We start from the raw sequence: 24757 nt of genomic DNA, 5'->3' as shown, positions 1-24757 counted from the left end.
ACATTTAATATTTTATATTTGGATAAAATATATTTTTTGTTCCTAAAGTTTGATAAAAAATTTAAAAATACTCTTAATTTTTTTTTGTTTCAATTTTATTCAAAATATTTATAATTTGCATCAAATATATCCCTGATGGCTAATTTTTCAAAAAATTTAAGACTGATTCAACAACAATTTCATAAAAATAATCTCTCAACACAAGCAAATCAAGCATAATTTTCATGCATTATTGTTAGATTGGTATTAAATTTTTTGAAAATTTAGCTGTCGGTGATATATTTGATGCAAATCGAAAACTTCTAGGACAAAATTGAAACAAAATAAAATTTAAGGATATTTTTGAAACTTTTGACAAACTTCAGAGACAAAAGTATACTTTACCCTTTATATTTTAAATTGAAACAATTATTTAAGTGCAAAATGAGTGCTACATAGTAACTAAAATATTATTTGCATACTAAAATTAGTCGCTAAAATCAATTACTATGTATTTATATATAACAAAAATATTATTCGTACACCAAAATCAGTAACTAAAATCAGTCACCAATGTATTTTTGTATAAATACATGTGTGATTTAATTTTTTTTAACGTGTATTTGTATTCTAGTATGTATTTCATACTGATAGCTGATTTTGGTGACTAATTTTAGTGTACACATAGCATAGTCCTATATATAAATATATGTATAATTTAATTTATTTTTTAATATATTTTACTATGATAATTAATTTTAATTTACTGCTATAATATGGTTGAAAAAGTAAATACACCTATCAAAGCTTTCATATAAAATGTGGTTTCTCTTGTATCTTTGGATCAAGCAGAGGAAAATTAAAGATCATAAAAGATGGTAGAGGTAGACCCAATTTTTGTGCAAGCAGCAGAACACAGACCAAAAGCTTCAATAACCACAGCCGAAGGAATCCCTTTAATTGATCTGTCTCCCATAAACTACCAAGATGATGAAGAAGCCACAAGATTGCCATCACCATCACCAGTTTCGAATATTATTGAAGAAATAGGGAGAGCATGCAAAGAATGGGGTTTCTTTCAGGTGATCAATCACAAGGTGCCTTTAGAGAAGAGGCAGAGGATTGAAGATGCTGCGAAGAAGTTCTTTGGTCTTAGTTTGGAGGAGAAGCTGAAGGTTAGAAGGGATGATAGGAACGTGCTTGGTTACTTTGAAGCAGAGCATACCAAGAACGTTAGGGATTGGAAGGAGATTTATGATTTCAATGTTCAACAACCTACTTTCATTCCACCATCTCATGATCATCACCATGATGACATAAATATTCAGTTTCATTGGGATAATCGTTGGCCTCTCAATCCTCCTCACTTTAGGTAACCTATATACTCTTTTATTCTTCTATGCTATCTGATTTATCTGAAATTTGAGTTTAGGAGTGTATTTAGATGATCTTTTTAGTTGGTGCAGGGTAGGCAAAAATACTCAGTTTGTTCTATGAAGTTACATTCTGAGTCTTAAATCAGTCTTTGAAATTTTAATCGCTTCAATTTAGAACCTAAATTTTTTAAATTTTAATCACGTTAGTCTTTGTAGTGATTTTTGTCATAGAGTCAATTGAAAAGTTTAGGGACTAAATTGAAATAATTGAAACTTCAAGAAAAAAATTAAAACTCGAATGTCAAGACCAAACTAAATATTTTCTCATATTTTTATACATAAATAGAGCAAAAAGTTTGAGTTTCATATATATTTTCATGTACCTATTCTGTTTTTGTTTGTTTAAACTCTTGGATAAGTTATTTTATGACATTGTAGCTTTTATGGTAAAAAAAAAGTAACATAAAACAAATATACAGAAAAACAAATTCCTATTAATATTCACGTAAATTCAAAAAAGATTTTGAAAATGGTGTTAACTATATAATTATTTATAAAAATTTGGGATCATTGATTTTAACACATTCATGTACACTAAATCGGTTCCGCTACATTACCAACAATATTTCTATCAACTTCTGCCAACTCTTATTTATAATTGTGTTTGATAAAAATGTCTTTGTGGATCTCTCTTTATATATGTGTTTAAAATATAATAATTAATTATTGTTGATAATAAATTAACAGATAATATGTTGGTACCATATACTTTTTCACACTAAATATACTTTTTATTGGTCAGGTTGAAGAGCCTTAATTGTGATCAATCCACGATAAGATTAGAATTAAATGAAAGAAACATTATCTATTGTAGCCAATAATGCTCTTTTTGTTTTAAAATAACACTCACTTTTTTTATTGATACGTTAAAATGCCATTGTACTTAGATATAAAATAGGTCTAGGTACATTAATTTTTTAATGTATAAAAAACTTTAAAAAACTATTTAAAATAGAGAGAGCAATATAAATTAAAATGCTAAATTATAAAGTAAAATTATATTTCAGTGATGCAATCAATATCCTAAAATTAATGGGATCAATTTTTATCTGTCATAGTAATTAAGAAAATATCTAAAAGAAATTATAATTGAACAAATCATTTCTCATACTTGATTTTCACATTGGCATTGTTTAACAACTCTGTGAGACACTTACCAGAGAAGCATGCGAAGACTATGCAGAAGAAGTGGAGAAACTAGCCTATAAGCTGATGGAACTGATTGCACTGAGCTTAGGGTTAGCACCAAATAGGTTCCGTGGCTTCTTCAAACACAACACAAGTAATATCAGACTGAATCATTATCCACCTTGCCCTTACCCTCATTTGGCACTTGGTCTTGGGCGCCACAAAGACACTGGAGTGTTAACTGTGCTTAATCAAGATGATGTTGGTGGTCTTCAAGTTAGACGAAAATCTGATGGAGAGTGGATCACAGTCAAACCCATTTCCAATTCTTTCATCATCAATGTTGGTGACATGATTCAGGTACCAATGCTAGTCTTGTTCATTACAAATCTCCTCTAGACTTGTTACTTGCCCTACCCATTGACAATATTCTCCATAATATAATTGTGGAGAGAATTGGATCGAACCGACCGATTGACCCAGTTAACTGGAAATTGACAACCAGATCAGTTCGATTCAAAGTAAAATTGTTCGGCGGAAAATAAGATAAAAACAAAAAAATGTTTTAAAAGATGGTTATTGATATAATTTTTGTAATTAATTAGTTTAAAATAATAATAAAAAATCAATTTTTTTAAAAAAATATACATTTTATATATAAATATATTATTTTATTATATCCGATTCGATTTAGATTGAATTTTGGTTAAACCTTTAAACTTCTAACTCTAGCTATTCGATCGAATGAGTTTTGAGAACCTTGGCTTTCTTTGGTGTTTGGAATAATGCTTTAATGTGAAGACAATGGCGAGGACAAATTAAAATGACTTTATTTGGTGCATACAGGTTTGGAGCAATGATGCATATGAAAGCGTAGAGCACAGGGTGATGGTAAACTCAGAGAGAGACAGGTTTTCCATTCCATTCTTCTTGAAGCCAGCATTGTACACTGATGTGGAACCTCTACAAGAGTTGATAAACGACAAGAACCCTCCAAAGTATAAAGCAATCAACTGGGGCAAGTTCCGCATTGCAAGAATGAGAAGTAATTTTACTAAGTCCAGTGTTGAAAATCTCCAAATTTATCACTTCAAGTTGTCCCAATAACTTAGTCTCAACTTCATATTTCACTACAACAATATAGTAGTAGAAGCATATACAGGTGCTGAGTAAAAATACCAAAGGATAAGAGATGGAAGTGTTGTAATTTGATGCACATTTGGTGTTGTTAGCCTATAAATAATGAAATTAAAAAAAGTTTAAAGGTATAGAATCTGTTAGAAGGGTAATAAGTATGGGTGATTAAAGAAGGGAGCATATATAAATAAAAATATAACACAAGTATCACAACTAGAAAATGGATTAATACAGACAGATTTATAGACGGATTTAGTCTTTATTACAGACGAATTTTTGGTTACTGACGAAATTACCGACGGATTTGTCCCTCTGTAAAAGCCCCGTCGGAAATTATTTACCGATAGATTTTTTTCCGTCGAAAAATTACAAACGGATTTTTACAAGTTACCGACGGATTTTCCCTCTGTAAATTTTCTATCCATTTCCCAAAGGCGACGAACTTTCTGACGGATTTTTCGTCTGTAATTACAGACGGATTTTCCGTCTGTAAATTTTTCAACGGATTTATCGTCTGTAATTACAGACGAATTAATTACAGATGGATTTTTCAATAGATTTTCCGTCTGTAATTTGAATCTTGGAAAACCATCTTACACTCTGATTACAGACAGAAAATCCGTCTGTAAATCTATCGGTAAGGTAAAATAATTTTTTTCCTATTACAAAAATAAACCTGTTTTTATACAAAATAAATATAAATTTAATAAATACAATTTTTTTTATCTATTTTGTATTTGAATATTTATAATATTTCAAAAAATAAACAAATTCATCGTATTATCAAACTAAAAGAAAAGTACTATAAACAAGCAAGTTAATATAATTCAAAACATAAACAAAGTGTATTAATACATCAACTATAATATTAAGTAACAACCATACATCAAAGTGTGTTGATACATCAACTATAATTCATCACAAATAAATATTTAATTACACTACAAAAAATTTAATCTTTACCGACAAATATTTAGCGGCCATATTAATATAGCTATAATTTCTCTTGTTAAATGACTTTTTTCCCGGCAAATAAATAACTGCCTTTAATACTTCATTTGTAGCGGCAATTACATGAATGGCCACTAACTAATTATTAACTTTGCCGGTAGTTCTTCTTCTTTCAATCCTTTTTTAATTATTTTAATTATAAATAATATCACTTTCACCGTTGAAGCCATTTTCTCATTTCTCACATTTCATCCCTCTTTACTGTATCAGTGCCTCCATCACCTCACTTTGCTATTGCAACCTCTTCATTTCGCCGTCGCTGCCATCTCCTCCTCTTCCTCACACCAAGTTCTACACCGAACGACTCAAGTAACATTCTTGGCTACCACCTCATCCTCAATCTGCGTTGGTTGTCGCTAGTTCATGTCACAGTCTCTGTCGATGGCTTGTAGCCTTATGTGGTGGTTTCTATCACCGCCTCTGTCATACATTATGATCTCTAGTTTCAGTTCGCACCTCAGTAACCTTTTCATCGATCTCTTATTCAATTGTGGTTCCTTATTTGAGAAATTCTCATTTTCTAGGGTTTATGTGATTCATGCTAACTAATACATTCTTGCATATCATCATGCACCAATTTTTATGCTCCAGGAGAAATTAATTTGAAATTTGGATTTGCTAGTGTGAGGCTGGCTTTAGGCTCAGTGAATTTGCATACTCACCATTTCGGTCCTCCTTTAAAGATGTCAACCATGGCACCTGAAACATACAAGGAGGCAGTCCTTCAGGCAAAAGAACATATTAAGGCAGGGGATATTCACTTTGGTAGTGGAAAAATTCCAGCCTTGTTTCTTGCATTCTGTTAATCTATAATCTCCTCCTCTATTGGTTGCTGTTTTGTTTGTTATCAGTTTTGAATTTCATTCTTGCTCTGTTTTTTAGATGTTCTCCAAAAAATTTTAATTAATATAAATAATTATAATTATTTTTGTAAATGAAAGTGGAGAACAGAATAATGAGGATTTAAAGAAGAGTGAAGTGACAACATGTGACACCTTTCCCTTCTTATTAAGTCAAGATTGATGATCAGAGTCAATTTAACCCTCCAAAAAAGTGCACCATTAATTGAATCATGCAAAGTCCAGATGAAATATACATGAGTTTTGCTGTTTGGTGTGACTTGTGGACTTAACTGATCCAGTCAAGTACTTTTTCCAGGCCTAGTTGCAGTTTCAGAAGGGGAGAAAAATATGTAAGTAAGATCATTCTTGAATCCTATGTTAAGGAAACTATTGCTTTAGACACACACTAATGTCTCCCAACATTTTCATTAGGCATCTACTGTTTTAAACTCAATTATTGTACTGTCAAATATGTCTATCATTATTGAATCAATTGGGATCTATCTATGGCCAAAAATCATGTGAGTTTTAATGTAATGTAGGACTCAGTTTCATTAATTATAGTTGTTTTCTTATTGGTTTTTTTTCTTTTCATAGTTGTAGAGAGGCAAAGGAGAACCAAAACCCCATTATAGTAATGGCAGAGGATAAGGGATTCTCTGTCTTGGATAATAGATTTGGGTATGACAAGAAGAGTGACACTGATACTATGTATCCTATGTATTTTGGTGTTTCTTGTGTGTTTTTTGCACTCCAAGCACTCACAAAATCACATGTTGAGGTTGAAAAATGGAGTGAAATCCGTGACAGCATACTCCAAGGGAGTGCACAACTGCTTGGGTTGATTGTGTGGAAGGTTCAGAAAGGGGTTCCGGATGGAGAAGAATATAGGTCTTCAAGCTCAGGAATGCTGAGAGGGAGATTAAGAATCTCAAGAAGATGAGGCATGAGGATGCAAAGGCCAATGAGAAAGTTGTGGGGATCTTTGCTACACAGGAGCATAGTTGGTTGCATGAAAGGCGAAAACTTCGGCAGCACATTGGGGCTCTGATGAATGAGCTGAGAGTGTTTGAAAAGAAAAAGGATGAGGCTGTCTCTGAAATGAGCCAAAAATTGAAGGAAATAGAGGATTTGCTGGAGTCCAGGGACAAAGTAATTCAAGAAGGGGAGCAGAAGAGGAAGGAGTTGGAGGAAAATCTTGCAAAGGCTGAAAGGGAAGCAGAAGAATTGAGAGAATCTGTTAAGCTTGAAGCTCAGGAACACTCCTCTGATCTCAGGAAGCACAAAACTGTCTTTATTGAGCTGGTGTCAAACCAACAGCAGCTAGAAGCGGAGCTTGGCCACGCCATGAAGCAGTTGGAGGCTGCAAAGCAGGAGCTCGGTTCAGTCTTGGAGAAGAAGGAGGAGTCAGAATTGTTGGCCCAAAAATTGTCTATTGAGATTGTATTTTGGTTGAACTTTTGCATTTGTGTCTTTATGCATCTGACCTGTTCGACGAAATGCTTCATCCATCTAAGGAAATCAAGGTAAACCTTTATGCTTATTCCTTTGAGTCTCTATCTTAGTGTATGTTAAGTTTCAATTTTAGGGTTTGTGTAATCATGAAATTCTTATTCATTTGTTTGTAAACTTAATATTTGTCTTGCAATATAGTTTGAGTCATGAAAATGTAAAAGCTTATTACGAGAAAGAATAAGGTGTTACATATATTCCTAATTTATATGTTCAATCAATCCTCTACTGCTGTGTGTAATAATTCTTTTGTACTTTTATTTTAATTCTTAAAAGCAAATCATTGTTTCTTATCCTAATAATAGGTAAGAGATATAAAGGTAGCATATAGGATTGAATTGAATAGGAAAGTTTATTATTACTATAGCTAACTAGTTTATTATGTAATTGAAGTTAAAATGAACAAAACTTGAAATAAAATAGTTATGCAGACTTCAAACACGTTTGCTTTGCTTCATTTGATTTGGAGCTTTGACTATAAATAGAACAATGCAAAATGCTTTTGGTTAGTTGAGTGACGTGTTTCTTCTAGCTTTTATATGGATTTTTCAGATAGACATAGAAATCAAATCCTACAGAATGCTATTAGTTATTTGACATGGTATTGTACCTTTTCTCTCATATATTTCAGGGTAAATTCAACTCCGGTAAATCAACGGTGATTAATGCACTTCTTGGGGAAAGATACCTGAAAGAGGGAGTTGTTCCAACTACTAATGAGAAAGAAGTAATTCGGTTAATTTCTTGATTCTGTTCTATTTCTTCCTTGTCCTGTACGAATATCACAATTTTTATATTATAGACTTGCATAATATATTTATCCAATTGTATGTGCTCTGAGTAATTCTTTTACATTCTTTTTTAAAACAGATGACAATTGTTGATACGCTTGGAACTAATGTGATTCTTCAGAGGCAACAACGTCTCACAGAGGAATTCGTACCATGCGCTGACTTGTGACACAAGATTGCCGATATGCCAAGCAGGACTTAGCTGCAATTGTCAATAGTGTAAATGATTTTGCAATGGATATGGAAACTGAGAGCCTTTCTTGGAGGAGACAAACTTCTTCTTTGGTAATTAGTATGTTTTAAGTTCATAATTTTTTTAATCATGACAATTTGTTTCCCTCTTAATTGATTTGCTATTGGTATGCTGTGGGATATTACCAGATTGAGACTACAAAATCACGTGCTATGGAGCTCATTGAATCTACTTTACTATTGTCAAATCTTGATATTGTCAAATCTCTTACCAATTTTCCGTAGGAGTTAAGGCTGTGACATCCTTTTCTTCAAATTCCAGCTTTCTCACAAGCTGATATCGTCCCTCAAGCTTCACTTGGTCCAATAATAATGGTAATGAAGGCATATATTATTAGTTGTATGCTTTATATATTTTTTAGGATTCTTTAAATTTTTTATATGTATAAATTAAAGTTTTCAAACGCTAAGTAGTTCTTTATTTACACATATATTTTAATCTGCATAGTTTTTATAATAATATACACTCATTTTTCAACAATTTTAGGTTGTAAAAAGCAAGTTCTTATAGCTAACTTGTATAGGTTTATCTGGCTACAGGGAGTGCAATGAATAAGGGTCGGGCAGGGAGAAGGGATTGCTAAAGTTTTTCTGAGCATTATTTTATTACTTTCTTTTTTCCACTGCCATCACTTTAATTCTGACGTATACAGTTATCATGAGGGAACAAACTATATACGTAAGCCCAAATTCAAATACATGTTCTGTGAAAAGCTTTCATAACATAAAGATATTTGTTCAAGCTTGGAAGTGATTTTAGCTTTGATTGAATGGTGTTACTGTTTATTACTTTCTGTTAAAACTGAGATGCAGAACTAGCTAGGATAGGATGTGGATTGATGAAAGATAGTATTGGTTATTTAGATGTATAATCTGATTTGTTTCTTATCTGCATGTGGCTCTTGTCATATTTTGCTGAAGAGTGTTCTGATTGAACCAACAAGTAGAAATACTAGCATCGGATTAGCTTTCATGGCCGTAGCCAAGGGTTACAAGGTCAAAATTACAATGCCTGCTTCAATGAGTCTCGAAAGGAGAATCACTATACTAGCATCGGATTAGCTTTCATGGCCGTAGCCAAGGGTTACAAGGTCAAAATTACAATGCCTGCTTCAATGAGTCTCGAAAGGAGAATCACTCTGTTGGCTTTCGGGGCTGAGTTGGTTCTGACAGACCCTGTAAAGGGAATGAAGAGATTGTGGCTAAGACTTCCAATTCCTACATGCCTCAGCAATTTGTGTATATAATGTAGATTTACTCTTAAATCCTCTTTTTCTTGTAGTATTTGTGTTGTTTAAATTTGTATTATGTTTTATTACTTTTCAAGAGAAAGTTTTGTATAAATATTTTGAATTTAATAAAATATTTTATTTTGTAATAATTAATTTTAGTATATTTATATTATGTACAATAATAATAATTGTTGGTAAAAATTTGAAATTTTAGAAAAAGGATAGGTTGTTATTTCTAAAAGAGTGAGTATAATTAAAAAATTTTTAAGATTTTAGCGGCAATAGTAATGGCAACTAAAAGTGAATAACATAATTTTAGAATTATTTTTAGTGGCCATATAAATTGTCGGTAAAATGGGTTTTGGCGGCAATAGTAATTGCCACTAAAAGTGAATAACATTGCAATATTAGAATTACTTTTAGGGGCCATATAAATTGCCAAAAAAATGGCCGCTAAAACTTATATACTTTTTGCGGCCATTAAAAAGGTTTTTACCGGCAAATGTTATAATTGCCGCTAAAACCTTTTAGCGGCGAAGCATAAGACGGCTAATGTCTAATTGCCGGTAAATGTATTAGCGGCTATTTTTGTTGCCGCTAAAAGCAAAATAAATGGCCGCTAAAAGTGATTATTTTTGTAGTGTTAAAAGAGCATGTAATCAAATCTTATGGAATAAGAAATCTCTTAGCGTGTATATTTGCCAAGCCAAGCCAAGCTAAACAAATTGCTAGATGTTTTTAGTGCCGAGATGTAATGAATTTTGGTTTTTCTCAGTTGAACTATTAGAGAAGAATAATTTATATTTCTCATCATCCACTGCTTTTTGTTGCCTTAGTTCTCTTTCTAAGCCATAGGCAAGAGAATCATCAACTTGAACTCGAGATAAAACAGAGTTGATCCTGTCAACGGCCGCAAAAGCTCCTCGGAGACCCCCAAAGGTATTAACCAGTCCTTGAACCTAAATGATATAATATCAGAAAGTCAAGTAAAGATCAAGAGATAAGATGAAATAAATAACAAGTCACAACTTAATTTCCTTACGGCAAATGTTAAAGTGAAAGTATATCCAATAAAAGATGCCATAGCTCCGACAGAGAGCTCACCCTGAGAACAGAAACTAAAGCAACTTAAAAATATTATTTTAATGGTTGAACTTGTTGCAAAAGAAACAGTGAGAGAGAAATAATAATTAGAGGTGTCAAGCCTTTCACAACAAAAACCTATTCGTTCTTGAATAATCTTGCCTGTTTAGCAAATGTAAACATCTGCCGCTTTTCACCACCAAAAGATCTTACCTGTAATAATTTATTTTACTGTTATCAACTGTCTAATACAAATACAAGACTTTACAATGCACAAAGTTACTATAAATTTGAAGTATAAACCATGGAGAACTCACTGTTCGAATAGCAGAAAATGTTTCTGATACACAATCAGCTATTGATGCCTGGGCCAACCCATGTGTTTTGAAAACAGGAAATGTTGATCTCTTGTAGACAGCTTCAGAGAACTAAAAGAATCAGCAGAAGAAAACACAAATTGACAAGCAACACGACTCAAAATTTTTATATATGATACTTTTATATTAATGTATTTCTAATTCAAGCTACAAGAACAAAGAAACAGGTTGAATATGCCCACACTTAATATTAATAAATCACAATACTCTTAGATAATAATTAAAAAAAGAATAAAAGGATGATGAAGATCAGAAGATAGAGATACGGATATACATACAGGAGTGTGGAGTCTCTAACGGATTCATTGAGATGAGCATGCAACTCCACCTTTGGCACTTTCTTGGTATTGATATCAAAACATGCAACTCTGATTTTTTAGATGAAAACATGAGAAGAAGTGGCACTTTCTTGGTATTGATATCAAAATCATCTTCAGTGTTATCTTTAAAAAAACAAAACTCTTTCTTTCTCTTTATTTTTTAAACCAGGAGGAAAAAAGAGGAAAGCTCTTTAAGATCGACTATGCAGTAGGCCTTTAATATCGAAATCAAAGTAATTACTAGGGAAGACTTCACAATAAACACTATATTTTAATATCTTTTAATTCAAATCAGATAAAGCATATCATACTTTATCCAACAATAGAGTAAACTCTCCACTGAGAAAAAAGAGGCATGAACCTAAGCTTTAAAATTAACAAGTAGTATTACTCGGTCATCATTTTCAATTTGACATAAAATTATCTATCAATCTGCCACCAGTGTCCACATGTTAAAGTGAATCCTGTGATCCCTCAAATAAACTAACTCACCCACAAGTTCAGCTCACAAATCATAATAACAACAACAATATACAATTTAAATCACAGAAATGTGGAAATAATATTTAATTTTTTTAATATTAAATTAAATGTCTTTTTTCTATCTTATTGGATTGGACCCAAAAGTCCAAATTATTGTCAACATCCACGTCATATTTCTGACATTATTTTATTATTTTAAGTTCAACCTTGGGCTTCTATTTTGAAGAAGCTTTCGTTCATGGACCCCCCTCTTATGGCGGCCACCAACACTTGTGTACAAAAACAAAAAAGTGCCAAATTTTCTTTTTCAAAAGATTAAGAAAAGTGTGGCCAAATCAATTCTGAGTCACCTAACTCAAGTTGTTTAGTTGGACTTGTTCTTTCTCCTTCACCTGCCAATATATATATAAATATATATAATATAATTTGTTATTATCACTAAATAGAATAAATTATAAATTAATATACCTTATTTTCAATCTATTAAGACTTTCAAGTCTTCATACTTGAATTCTTTAATACCTTCTGTTATGCTCTCTCTATGTCATATACCTTTCAATCATTTTCATGTAATTATGGGATTTTTTATTTAAACAGAGTAAGATATAGTGCATGAGCGATTTTATTAAATCACAATATACAATTTCTTCTTTATTACCAAATTAAATACCGACCAAAAAAAAGGTAAAGACTAAAGAACTAATAAAGATGCATGGGAAGTACACCCCTTTGTTATGTTTCTGGTATGTTATCCATGTGAAGTTGGTAAAGAAAAGCTAAGTGCAATTCTTGTTTATTGAGAAGCAAGGATTAGGGAGAAATTTTACCTCCACTCTCTTATTCAGGATGTCAAGATCACCGCGATTATTGTCAGTTAAAGCACAGTGCCGTACAAGATACTCAATGAACAACTCTCCAGATGAACCAACCAAGTAACAATGTGAAGCCATAACAACAATTAACTACAAGAAAAGAAGGAAGACAGGAAAAACCAAAAGAAAGTGAAGGGTAAGAAACTGTTAGTTCAGAAGTAAATTACATGAACATGGTTCATAATGGATTACCTCAGAAAGTGCTTTTCGAACACCTAAACTCGGTTCCTCTAGCAAGGACTTTACAGCTTCAATAAGTAGAAGTATTTTACTATGCCAAGCTTCAAATAACATTCAGATAAGAATTGTAGGTCAGTTTACACAAGATAATAACACGAGATGCACTGGCTTGTGCCTCTGCCATGAACTCATCATAAGATGCCTGTACATAGACCTCGTTACGATTCTTAATAGTTTTTTTTCCAAATCACAGATCAAATAATGTTAGTCAAAGAGGTGAAAACCTTCATTGCCTCACGGCTTTCAGTGATCCGTTCGGAAAACTTCTTGTACTCCTTTTCTGCTTCATCCATCACTTGGTGGCATGCTTGAGTCTGCATCTAAAATTTCAAAATAAAAACAGCAATGTGATTAATAATTAGCCTAAAGATCTATCATAAACTCTCAGAAATTTGTCACAGGTTTACCATTCTTTGATCAAATATGCCAGAGTATCTAACTATTCTCTCAATTTCTGCTTATACTGGTTCCGAATGTTCTAGCTAGGCACCAATGTAAGCATTCTAATTCCATATTAATCTATTTAACTTCTAAGAATATGTGAATAACATCAAAGAGCTCACTGTTCTGGTGGAGATCAAGACGAATTAGATGTGAAAGGCCTCTAATGCTGTCTGGTATGCCATTCAACAAGTTTTTTGCTGCAGTAGTGATAAGAATGGAAAAAATTGGTGAGTTGACATGTAGGAATAGAAATAATAAATTGAAAGCAAAGCAGCATATGTGTGTATTTAGAGAAGAAAATCCCTATATGCATTGAATTCAGTAAGCATGGTCCATGATGAAAAGAGATTTTTAGATATCTTTGTTAACTTGTTTCCTTGGAGACAAAAAAGAGGTTATAATGAAGGCACTGGTTAATAAAACCTTAACCTCTCAAAATTTTTGTTGTCATTTAATACACCAAATTTTTTATACTAGTGCCTACCTCCATATCTAGCTTGGACAATTTGGAACAATTTGCTAAATCTTCTGGCAAGCTTGCAATAAAATTGTTTGATCCCTGGAAAGAAGAGTATCATAAACTCCATGTCATCAAAGAAGATGTGGATGCCAAAATTCCACTAACTTTGTTCAATTATCTAATAGTTGGGAATAATTTTCGGACAATATTATACATAGAAAATGATAGCTCAGATCAAAATTCAAATAAAGCATCCACTCTTATAAGATTATTTAGTTATGGCAAATGAACCAAGCATTGAAAACACAAAATAGTATTTTATTAAGGAAATTAGGGAAACATAGCATTTTTTGTTCAGGTGGCCACCTTGAAGGATCAATGGAAATAACTAATTATTATTATAATTTATTTGTTTATTAGCATAAATCATGACATGGAGTTGTGGGGACAAACCTTATGGAAGTTGAATATCAAGTCCAGTTCACAGACCTGCAAATGGTGATGCAAGCAATAATGAATTAGAAAGATATGAGAAAACGCTATATTATGAGGAAGAGAAGAATGGTACATTAGGGTCTGAATGGTATAAACAAACTCAAATTCATTAACATTGATTTCAAATTTATACCCTCCAAAAAGATAAAGAATGAACTATGAAGTGTTGTTTAGTGGTGTTTACCTCTGCAAGCATTGACGAGAGCGAAGAAGCTCTATTCAAGGTCATGGATGAAATTACCTTCCTTCTTTGACAAGAAGAGCTTGATGCGACGGTAGCTCTCAAACATGGTTCGAACCTCATCTTTGTTCCTCTGCTTGGTGACGACCTCATCCTGTGACAGAGGCGGAGGAGGAGGAGTAGGCGGACGAGCTAGGGTTTGAGGAGATTGTGGCAGCGGTGCTAGCGGCGTTGGTGTGGCAGTGAGGATTCCGGGAGAGTGTCGTGCTTTCGCTTCTTCAATGGCTGCTCGGCGGACGCCATTGGTTATGGTTAGTGCCGCTGAATGAGCGATCGGTGCTGTAGTTTTATAAAATCGCAAAGGTTGACGAAGGCGACGAAGACCGTGGCGAAGAAATGCAAATTAGGGTTCGAAAGGGAACGACGCGGGCAACACACATAGAAGAGCCGGGAAGGGGTGTGACGGGGCGATGGAAGTTCAGTGCAATGGAGATTCGGTGCGGCGGCGGCGCAAGTGCAACGACGGTGCAAGGCTGAGAAGCGCCGCCGATCGAGCATTTGGAGGAGAGGGTGTGGAAGCACGGGGAAGAATATGTGAAATGAGGAGGAGTTGGTAACGCCGAACTTTATTTTAATATTTCCGACGGAAAATTTAAATTACAGATGGATTTTCCATCTGTAATAATTTAATAAAATGCAGTGTTTTGACTATTTAATTACAAACGGATTTTCCGTCTGTAACCATTTTCTACGAAAAAAAAATAATTTTGCCGACAAAATTATCAACAGATTTTGTTTTCCGTCTGTAATTTATGCTAATTCATTTTTTTGTTTTCCGATAAAAAGTTCTTCTGAAATTCCGTCTGTATTTCCGTGGGATAAAATCCGTTAGAAATATCCGTCTGTAATAATTAATTTTCTAGTAGTATATCAATATAAAATAGGTAAATTTTAGTCAACCTCGCTCTCTCAAATAAGGGGTATGTTATCTTTTATGATATGTTTCAGGGTTATTGTAAGAATTTAATTATCATAATAATTAATATTAATTTAATTAGAGTTCGGACAATTATATAGTCATCTATAATAAAATTACTGACTTCATTTTTTTGGTCTGAATTAACTATTAATTATTTAAACAACGTTAATAATTTATTTGGCATAAAACATGTGTGTAAATTATACAGAATTTTAATTCAAACAAATCAATGTAGATTTAAATTAGATTAGTCACACGAGGTCACTACACAAATTATTCTGGATAGTGAATTTTTTTTTGTCAAGTTCTTTTGTTCATCACAGTAAAACTTATGACTTCAATTATACTTTTCAATCATTAGTAAATAATTAAAAGGATTATTAATCATACACAAGTGTGACCAAAGAATATTTGATTCAATGGTTAATTTTCTTGTTTCTTTTTTTTTTTTTGGCAGGAGAAGATTATAGAGATTGGATAGTTTGAACAAAAAAAAAAAAAAAGAGGGAAATTGCAAAATGGAGTTTTATTGAAAACTCTTGTAATTTGAAGAAATTATTTTATTCTAATCGGATGATTTAGTTATCCAAACTTAAGTTAGAGATATGGTTAATATTAATTATAATGACTCAATCAAATTTTTCTAATAACAACGAAATATATTATAAGGAGTAACAAATCCCTTATTTGGTGTCAGCCTTCAAGTGGCACCCAAAGAAATATAAAACTGCTCTCGTGGAATTGTTGGGGTTTGGGGAGACCCCTAACAATTCACAATCTTAAAGGGATTTGCAAATCCTACTCCCCCGAGGTTTGTTTTATCTGTGAAACAAAAAGTCAATCTCGACAAGTTGAAGAAAAACTAAGATCTTGTGGTTTCAAAGAATGGTTTATTGTGGATCCGGATGGATTATCAGGGGGTTTGGCAATGGCATGGAGGGATGGTTGCACTGTTCAGATTTTACAGCATAGTAGATTCTTCATTGCGGCATCAGTTCTGACAGCTGGTTCTAATGATCCCTATGGTGTTCTAGGTGTTTATCTCAGTTCAAATGATCAACATAGAATGGCTCAGTTTGCTGAATTAACTTCAGTCACCCAATAGTTTGATAGTAAGGTTATGTTAATGTGTGATTTTAATGCCATTGATAATCAATTGGAGAAAGCATGTGGAGGTGTTAAATCTCCTTCTTCTATCGAAACCTTTAACAGTTTTATTGATGATAATTCTCTGATTGATATTGGTATGGTCGGAAGACCATTCACTTGGTTGAATAGACGGAGGGGTGATGATTTGATACAGAAAAGACTGGACCGATTCCTGGTAGGAGTTGATTGGCAGCAACTCTATCCCAATGCAACGGTTCTTAGACTGTCAAAATCAGGCTCGGATCACTCCCCTCTTCTCTTAGACTCTAATCCGAGAACTGAGAGATCTAAACGCCGATTCAAATTCCAAGAAAGATGGTGTTCCAATGATGAAATAAAGCAGATTGTTAGAGAGGTTTGGCACGAACAGATTGATGGTTCAGCCATGTATATCCTAGCTAAAAAAATAAAGCGTTGTCAGCATAAGATTGTCAGATGGCAGCAAGAACACAAATCTAATTCGAAGGTGGAGATTGATTTACTACAGTCTGAATTAGAGGAACTTCGTTTAGCAGGAATTCATGGAGGCGACATCATTTCAGAAATAGAGGACAAACTTGAAAAAGCATTGCAAAATGAGGAATCTTATTGGAAAGATAAGTCTAGAGTCAAATGGCTCAAATCTGGTGATCAGAATACAACTTTCTTCCATCAGAAATTTAGAAATCGAACCCGAAGGAATAGAATTTGGCAACTAACTGGCAATGATGGTGAAGTGGCTACTTCAAATGCTGGTATTGCTTCTGTGGCTGAGTCTTATTTCAAGGACATCTTTTCCTCCACTTGTCATGAGAACCCTGAACCTCTGTTTACTGATTTTGAACCTAAGGTTACAGCTCACATGAACCGTAGGCTTCAAACACCAGTGACTATGGAGAAAGTGAAACGTGCAACATTTAGCATTCATCCTCAAAGTGCTCCAGGAGATGATGGTATGACAACAAAATTTTTTCAAAGCTTCTGGAACTTAATTAGTGGTGATGTGTTTCGAGCAGTTAAGAGCTTCTTTTCAGGGGGGCAGAATTTTGAAGGGTTTTAACCACACTCAGATCTGTCTTATTCCCAAGATTTCTGATGCTAAAGATATGAGTCAAGTAAGACCAATAAGCCTATCTTCAGTCTTTTACAAGATTATCTCCAAAGTATTTGTACATAGATTTTAGGGTATGATGAATAGACTAATTAGCCCTACGCAGAGTGCTTTTATTAAAGGCAAATTAATCTCTGATAATATCCTAATTGCTCACGAGTGTATGCATTACTTGAAGAACAAAAAAGGGGACTCGAAAATGAAATGGCGCTAAAATTAGATATGAGTAAGGCATATGATAGGGTGGAATGGCACTTTCTTTGGTTTATATTGGAGAAGTTTGGTTTTGACTCCCGGTGGATCATGTGGATTCGAGAATTAGTGACAACTGTTTCTTATTCTATTATTGTGGAAGGACAACCTTATGGTTTCTTCAAACCAAATCTGTAAGGCTAATCCTGAAGCATGTTCAAATATCCTGCATTTATTGAATTCTTATGAAAGCATCAGTGGCCAGAGGGTAAATCTTAATAAATATGCTGTATTCTTTAGCCACAACACTCCCTCCACTACTCGTACACTACTGGCTAACTCTATGAATATTAATCATATTGGGGCTCATGATAAATACCTTGGTTTGCCTTCTACAGTCTCTAAATAAAAAAAAGGCTTCTTTTAGTATGATCAAAGAAAAGGTTCGGAAAAGAATCCAAGGGTGGAAGCGCAATCTTCTATCTTCAGGTGGTAGACACGTATTGCTTAAGGCAGTGGGAGAAGCTATTCTTATTTATACATTGTGTTGCTTCAAGTTGCCTGATGGTTTAATTTCGGAAATTCACTCTCTACTTTCTCAGTTCTCGTGGGGACAAAAAGGTTTTGAAAGGCGGATGGCTTGGATTAGCTGGGACACTATGACTCGCCCACGAAAAGAAGGAGGCCTTGGATTTAAAGATCTCAGAATCCAAAATCTGGCGCTTTTAGGCAAACATTTTTGGCGACTTGTAACACAGCCTACTTCCTTATTATCCAAAATCCTAAGAGGTAAATACTTTAGCAATGGTAATGCTATAACGGCAGAAATTGAAGTCTTACCTTCTTGGGGATGGAGGAGCATACTGGAAAGCCGAAAGATTGTTGAAAAAGGTCTTAATTGGGCTGTGGGTACTGGAGAGAATATCCGAACCTTTGAGGATCCTTGGCTGCCTCCTCCGTATCCTTTAATAATTTCTAACATGCCAAATAGACAGGCTATTTTTTAGTTAGTTCCAAGAGTTAAAGATCTAATTACTGAAGATAGGAATTGGAATCAGAATCTCATTCAAGAATTATTTCCCCAAGACGTTGTAAACAGGATTTTGTCAGTTAAAATTCAGGAGAGTAGGGACAAATTGCAATGGGATTTGAACAAATCTAAGCAATATGATACAGCTTCAGGTTACAGAATTGGCTATTTATTTTACCATCCGCCTCTGGAGCTTTGCCCTAATTATATGCAGCAGAAAAAGCCGTGGATTGATCTATGGAAGTTGAACTTGCCTCACAAAATTAAGCTATTTATCTAAAAAGCTCTCCATAGCCGGCTTCCGGTGCTTGCTCAGATTCATCACCGCATCCCATCTATATCACCAATATGTCCCTGCTGTCATGAAGCAACCGAAACAATCACTCATTGTTTGATCGATTGCTCTAGAATTAAAGATGTATGGTCTCAGAGTTATCTTCGTGACTGTCTTCCCCCTCAGAGTCCTAACAACTTTTGGACATGGTGGACTGCATCAACAGAGATGCTTAACCCATTAAAGAACGCTAACCGTAATCCTCAATTGCTTGCCATCATTTGCTGAAACTGTTGGAAAGCTCGCAACCAGTTGATTTTTGAAGGTTCTACTTCAATGCCGTGTGCCATTCTAGCAAACTCTGTCAAGTTGCTCCGTGAAATCCAAAGAACTCCCAGTTTAGGTCGTCATCTCCATGAGGGAAGCTCTTAGTTGCATTCAATTTGATTTATCATTCTTTCTTCTTTAAGATTTTTCTTCGTTTTTCGACCATGCACCGTTGGATGAATACCTTCAGTGTAGTGTTTTTGGGAAATCCCCTACCTTTCATTATGATGTCCTGCTTTTGGACATCTTTATATTTTATTTTTCAATAATTAATGAAATATAACCTACTATCTTTGGAAAAAAAACAAATCCCTTATTTGCCGATGATTTATAGCTCAAATGGCATAGTCTCCCCATGCTCATTTAAGAGGTTGCGAGTTCGAGTCTCCTATCTTTGGTAAAAAAAAAATCCCTTATTTAAGAAGGAGTTGATTAGAATTCACTTATAAAATAAAGATAAGAACACACTCTTGACAAACAACTGACAAATCATTTATGTTTCTAGAATAGATAAATTAGTAAGTGTATTTTTTTGAGCGGTTAATAAATTTAAAATAATAAAATATAAAAAATTATTAGGTCAATTCTAGTTGAATTTTTAAATTTTTGAACTTCTAATTTTATCGATTTTAGTTTTTAGAATTTTGAACAAAATTATACTTTGTGTATTTTTTTATAGTGGATACTGTAATTTTTTTTATTTTTACTTTTGACTATTTATACTTTGTGTTTTTTTTAAAGGCATTAAGCACATCAAATTCATTACTAAATAATCACTACACTTATGTTAAAGAACCCAACAGCCTGGCCACAATATTCGTATTTGGATTATATTACCTTGCATCTAAAAGTGTATCAGTTTAGTTTAAAACAGGTTACTCACCCAAATTTAAATTTTTTTGTTATTTGTTATAGATATAATTATTTACATATTTTTTTATTAGTTTATTAAATTTTAAGATAAATAATTTTATAATATGATATCAAGACCTATCAAATTTAGTATTGTTGAATTACCTACTCTGTAAATATTTATATTCTAGATGGATCATTTTACAATGCTAAAATTCATTTTCTTCCTCACTTGCTGAACTAAGGTGGATCACCTTCAATTATAATAAATGTCCATAGAAATCACTAAATTTTACAAATTACAACAGGATGAGTATATGTTGCTCAATACATCAACTATAAATATAATTATAGTATTTAAGAGGTAAATTATATTATTTTTATCCTTAACTAATAACACCAATAAAATTCTTATTAAAATTCTACAATTTTTTTTTTAATAAAAGCAGCTCAACACACTAAATGGAGCATAAAAAAACAACAAGAGGACCAACATAAGCGATAAAGAAAAGAAAAAAGAATATAGCCAGCACCACGAACGCTAAACTTTATCCCTTGTCATCTCCGACATTGCCATCAACAACAAAAGGGATCCACACCTAGCCACTCCTTATAGCTTGTAAAGGACATATGGATAATCTCGTCAATCCCTTTTCTTTTATGCTGAAAAATTCTTCTATTCCTTTCTATCCATGTGTTTCAAATAATCGCACAGAAACACACCATCCATCTTTTACACATCTCCTTGCTAGATATCTCCGTCCAACTTAAGAAATGTTCCTTTAACATCCCTGAGGACGCCCATTGCCTTCCAACAAATGATAGCCAAGCACACCAAACCTGCCAAGAAAAATCACAGCCAAGAAACAAACGGTGATCATATTCAACACCTTTGTTACATAGCACGCAAACAACATCTTCCTGGTTAATAACCCTAAACCTACTCAATCTCTCCTTTGTATTGATCTTCCCAGTCAAAACAAACCAAACAAACAGTTCGACTCTTGGCGGAACTAGCCCTTTTCAAATTGTCCTAGTAAAGCTGTAGCTTGTTATATCCCCCGAAATTATTTCCGCCTACAATACCTGCACAAAAGAGTTAGTAGAAAAGACTCATTGTTTATCAAATTTCCTTACAACTCTATCCTCTCTGCCATAAGCAAGTTTGACCAGTCTTAGTGCAACATTCAACTGGTTAACTAGATCAATTCCCCTTGGAATAGCTCTCGTCTCCATTGGAAGTTCCATATCCATTCAATCCCATCCTAAAACTCACAATCCCCTATAACGGATCCTCTTTGGTTTGAAACTGAGAAGAGTCTTAGAAACTGATCTTTTAGAGAACCTCCATACAACCAGACATCCTCCCAAAAACGCGTTCCTCTCCCATCACCAACCTCCATAGACAACCTAGTAACCATCTTCTATCTTACTTGATGATCTTTGAACTGTATCTGGCATATATCCTTCCAGAGTCCCCCCCGGACAAGTGAAACCTGGGAAGACAGCAACACATTTGGGTTCAGGTTATTACAAGAGCAAACCACCTTCTTCCACAGTGGACACTCCTCCTTTGAAAAGCGCCACCACCACTTAAATAAAAGGGTTGTGTTGCGCACCATTGCATCCTCGACACCCAAACCACCAAATTTTTTAGGTGACTGCACCACCTCCCACCTGACCAAGGCCATGCCTTTCTTACCACCCTCCTTGCTCTATAGAAATGTTCTCTACAAAGAAATTAGTTTCTCTGTAACAGCCTTTGGCATTTTATATAGACTCAAATAATATATAGGGAGGCTTCTTAGGACATATTTAATGAGCACCAACTTATCGGCTCTATTGAGAACCTTGGCTTTCCATATGCTAAGTTTCTCCTCCACTTTGTCAATAATTGGCTTCCAAGTCTTCACCAATCTTAGGTTAGCTCCTAGCGAAATTCCCAAGTATTTAACTGGGAGAGAGGCTTCCTTACAGCCCAGCACACTGCACATACGCTGTACCTACTGATCATCACAGTAAATAAGAATCAAGCTAGATTTGTCAAAGTTAATACTTAACCCCGACATTAATTCAAAGCAGCGAAGGATCCTCTTGTAATTTTTAACAGTCTCTTCCTCTGGAGGGCAGAACAGAATAGTGTCATCCGCAAACTAAAAATGCGACAACTCAATGTGATATCTACCAACCAGCAACGGAGATTTGTGCTCGTTCCTAACCACCTCCCCAAACATCCTATGCAGGACATCCACGACAAGTACAAACAGAAAAGGAGATAGTGGATCACCTTGTTGTAGGCCCCTTTCCATCTTAAATGGCTTAGATGGAAAACCGTTTATCAATACTGACATGGAGCATGTACTGACACACTCCATGACACCCAACCCCTTCATCTTCGTCCAAACCCCATCTTCTGTAACACAAGATCCACCAAACTCCACTTGACTCTATCATATGCTTTCTGGAAGTCTAACTTTATTATCACCGCTTCCTTTTTCCTCAGTTTTATCCATTGAACTATTTCGCAAGCAATAAGATCCCCGTCATGAATCTTTCGCCCCTTGACAAAAGCACTCTGTGTCTCACCTACTAGCACTGGCATTATTGCTCGTATTCTTCTAACCATCATCCTCGAGATGACTTTATACACATAGAACCATGCTAATCGGCCTGAGATCTTTGATTTCCTTTGCTCGAGTGAATTTGGGTGCCAGCGCCACCTATGTCAGATTGGCATTCGCCGATAGCCTAGAAGACTGGAAAAAGCCCAACACCGCTGCTGTGAACTGATAAACCACTATTTTATGGTTTATCTTGTGCTCAATTGAGTGTTTTTTATCAAGTTTTTGCACACTTATTCATACTAACTGCATGGTTTTACATTTTCCTTCCTAATTTTGTTCTATAATTGAAAACTTGCTTCCCAAACCTTTAAATTACCAAAAATTAATTTCCCTTTATACCATTCGATGTCTTGATATGTGTGTTAAGTGATTTCAGGATTTATAGGGTAGGAATGGCTTAGAGGATGGAAAGGAAGCATGCAAAACTGGAAGGAATACAAGAAATTGAAGGAATTGCTAAGCTGTCCAGCCTGACCTCTTCGTACATAACTGACCATAACTTGAGCTACAGAGGTTCAAATGAGGCGGTTTCAGTTGTGTTGGAAAGCAAACATCCGGGGCTTCAAAATGATATATAATTTGCTATAGTTACCACGCTGTTAGGCAACGCGCATGCATGGATTATGCGTACGCGTGACTTTGCCGCGTGCTAGACGTATCAGAAATCGCTGGGGGCAATTTCTGGGCTGTTTTTGACCAAGTTTTCGGGCCAGAAAACACATATTAGAGGCTACAAAGTGGGGAAGTCAATCAATTCATCATCATTCATTCATAATTCACAATTTTAGATTTTAGATGTAGTTTCTAGAGAGAGAGGCTCTCTCCTCTCTTTTAGGTTTTAGGATTAGGATTTCTTCTTCTTCTCAATTCCAGGTTCAATGTTCCTTTAATTTAGTTTCTCTTATACTTTTATTTATTCTATTACTTTAGTTTGTTTATTTTCCCAATTTGGTTTATGAACTCCATGTTAGATTTGATTTCTTTATTTAATGCAATTTGAGGTATTTCAGATTTATGGTTGCTTTCTTCAATTTATGTGATTAATGCTTTCAATATTTATATTTCTCTCCTTTTGGCTTTGGTTGAGTAATTGGTAACACTTGGGTTATCAAACTCCCTTGTTGATTGATAATTAGAATTTACTGGTTGATTTGGATCCCTCTAAAGCTAGTCTTTCCTTAGAAGTTGACTAGGACTTGAGGAATCAAATTGATTAGTCCACTTGACTTTCCTTTATTTAGTAAGGGTTAACTAAGTGGGAGTAATGAACAATTCTCATCACAATTGATAAGGATAACTAGGATAGGATTTTCAGTTCTCATACCTTGCTAAGAGCTTTATTAGTTATTACTTTAATTCTATTTACTTTTCCTGTTCATTATTCAAAAACCCCAAAAAGATAATCTTCCATAACCAATAATAAATACACCTCCCTGCAATTCCTTGAGAGACTACCCGAGGTTTAAATACTTCGGTTATCAATTTTACTAGGGGTTTGTTATTTGTGACAACCAAACTTTTGTACGAAAGGATTCCTTGTTGGTTTAGAAGCTATACTTTCAAAGAGAATTTATTTGTGAAATTCTTTATTGACAGAAAATCCGGTTCGTCAAAATGGCGTCGTTGCCAGGGAATTGCAAACATGTGCCTTATTATTGGTTATTGTAAATATTTGATTTTTCGTTTCTTTGTTAGTGTTTCTAGTTTTAGGAGTTTATTTTCATTAATTTCTATTAGTTTTTATTTCTTTTGCTACTATGAATTCTCACCCCTCTGGCTTTAAGTTTGGTTCCATTGTTGTTGTAAGGAATGAAAGCTATAATGAGAACATGCATCAAAGTTGGAAGAATCAAAGATGGGAGGAGCTACAAGGATTTGATCAACCCTCTTGGCAACAACCCCCTCCAATGTGCTATCACCAACAACCATTCTACGATGCATACCAAGACAATAGTTATGGTGGAT

General features: G+C 34.2%; 3 protein-coding genes across 19 annotated transcripts; 2 read left to right on the top strand and 1 right to left on the bottom strand.

Moving 5' to 3' along the window:
- Window positions 796-3832, top strand: LOC107624421 (probable 2-oxoglutarate-dependent dioxygenase ANS). Its single transcript, XM_016326915.2, has 3 exons — window positions 796-1351; window positions 2576-2903; window positions 3390-3832. The coding sequence occupies exons 1-3, from the start codon at window positions 855-857 to the stop codon at window positions 3648-3650; spliced, it is 1086 nt and encodes a 361-aa protein (XP_016182401.1). The 5' UTR covers window positions 796-854; the 3' UTR covers window positions 3651-3832.
- On the top strand, window positions 4612-9217 carry LOC107623772 (polyamine-modulated factor 1-binding protein 1-like). Of its 10 annotated transcripts, XR_002355834.1 has the most exons (8): window positions 4836-5151; window positions 5331-5456; window positions 5633-5883; window positions 6131-7059; window positions 7677-7772; window positions 7916-8121; window positions 8218-8403; window positions 9010-9217. XR_002355834.1 is itself a non-coding variant. In XM_016326142.2 (4 exons), the coding sequence occupies exons 1-4, from the start codon at window positions 5055-5057 to the stop codon at window positions 6474-6476; spliced, it is 651 nt and encodes a 216-aa protein (XP_016181628.1). In that variant the 5' UTR covers window positions 4835-5054; the 3' UTR covers window positions 6477-7214. The 10 variants fall into 10 exon arrangements, 2 of the variants coding, with proteins under 2 accessions (XP_016181628.1, XP_016181629.1); XR_001616616.2 differs by having other exon boundaries at window positions 4835-5456; window positions 8314-8403; XR_001616614.2 differs by having other exon boundaries at window positions 4835-5456; window positions 7677-7780.
- LOC107623620 (ABC transporter B family member 28-like) lies at window positions 9977-14891 on the bottom strand. 8 transcript variants are annotated; one of them, XM_016325951.2, is made up of 13 exons: window positions 14279-14887; window positions 14053-14088; window positions 13624-13698; window positions 13259-13336; window positions 12920-13015; window positions 12648-12837; window positions 12411-12545; window positions 11939-11975; window positions 11059-11148; window positions 10721-10821; window positions 10566-10616; window positions 10363-10425; window positions 9977-10279 (listed from the first exon to the last, which is right to left on the bottom strand). In XM_016325951.2, the coding sequence occupies exons 6-13, from the start codon at window positions 12747-12749 to the stop codon at window positions 10049-10051; spliced, it is 810 nt and encodes a 269-aa protein (XP_016181437.1). In that variant the 5' UTR covers window positions 12750-12837; window positions 12920-13015; window positions 13259-13336; window positions 13624-13698; window positions 14053-14088; window positions 14279-14887; the 3' UTR covers window positions 9977-10048. The 8 variants fall into 8 exon arrangements, 6 of the variants coding, with proteins under 6 accessions (XP_016181437.1, XP_020969380.1, XP_016181439.1 ...); XM_021113721.1 differs by having other exon boundaries at window positions 14336-14887; XM_016325953.2 differs by having other exon boundaries at window positions 12648-12736; window positions 14279-14886.

This window comes from Arachis ipaensis, chromosome B10, assembly GCF_000816755.2.
Source record: "Arachis ipaensis cultivar K30076 chromosome B10, Araip1.1, whole genome shotgun sequence".
NCBI lineage: Eukaryota > Viridiplantae > Streptophyta > Magnoliopsida > Fabales > Fabaceae > Arachis > Arachis ipaensis.
The sequence above is the reverse complement of the archived record's forward strand: the minus strand, read 5'-3'. Positions and strand labels throughout refer to the sequence as shown.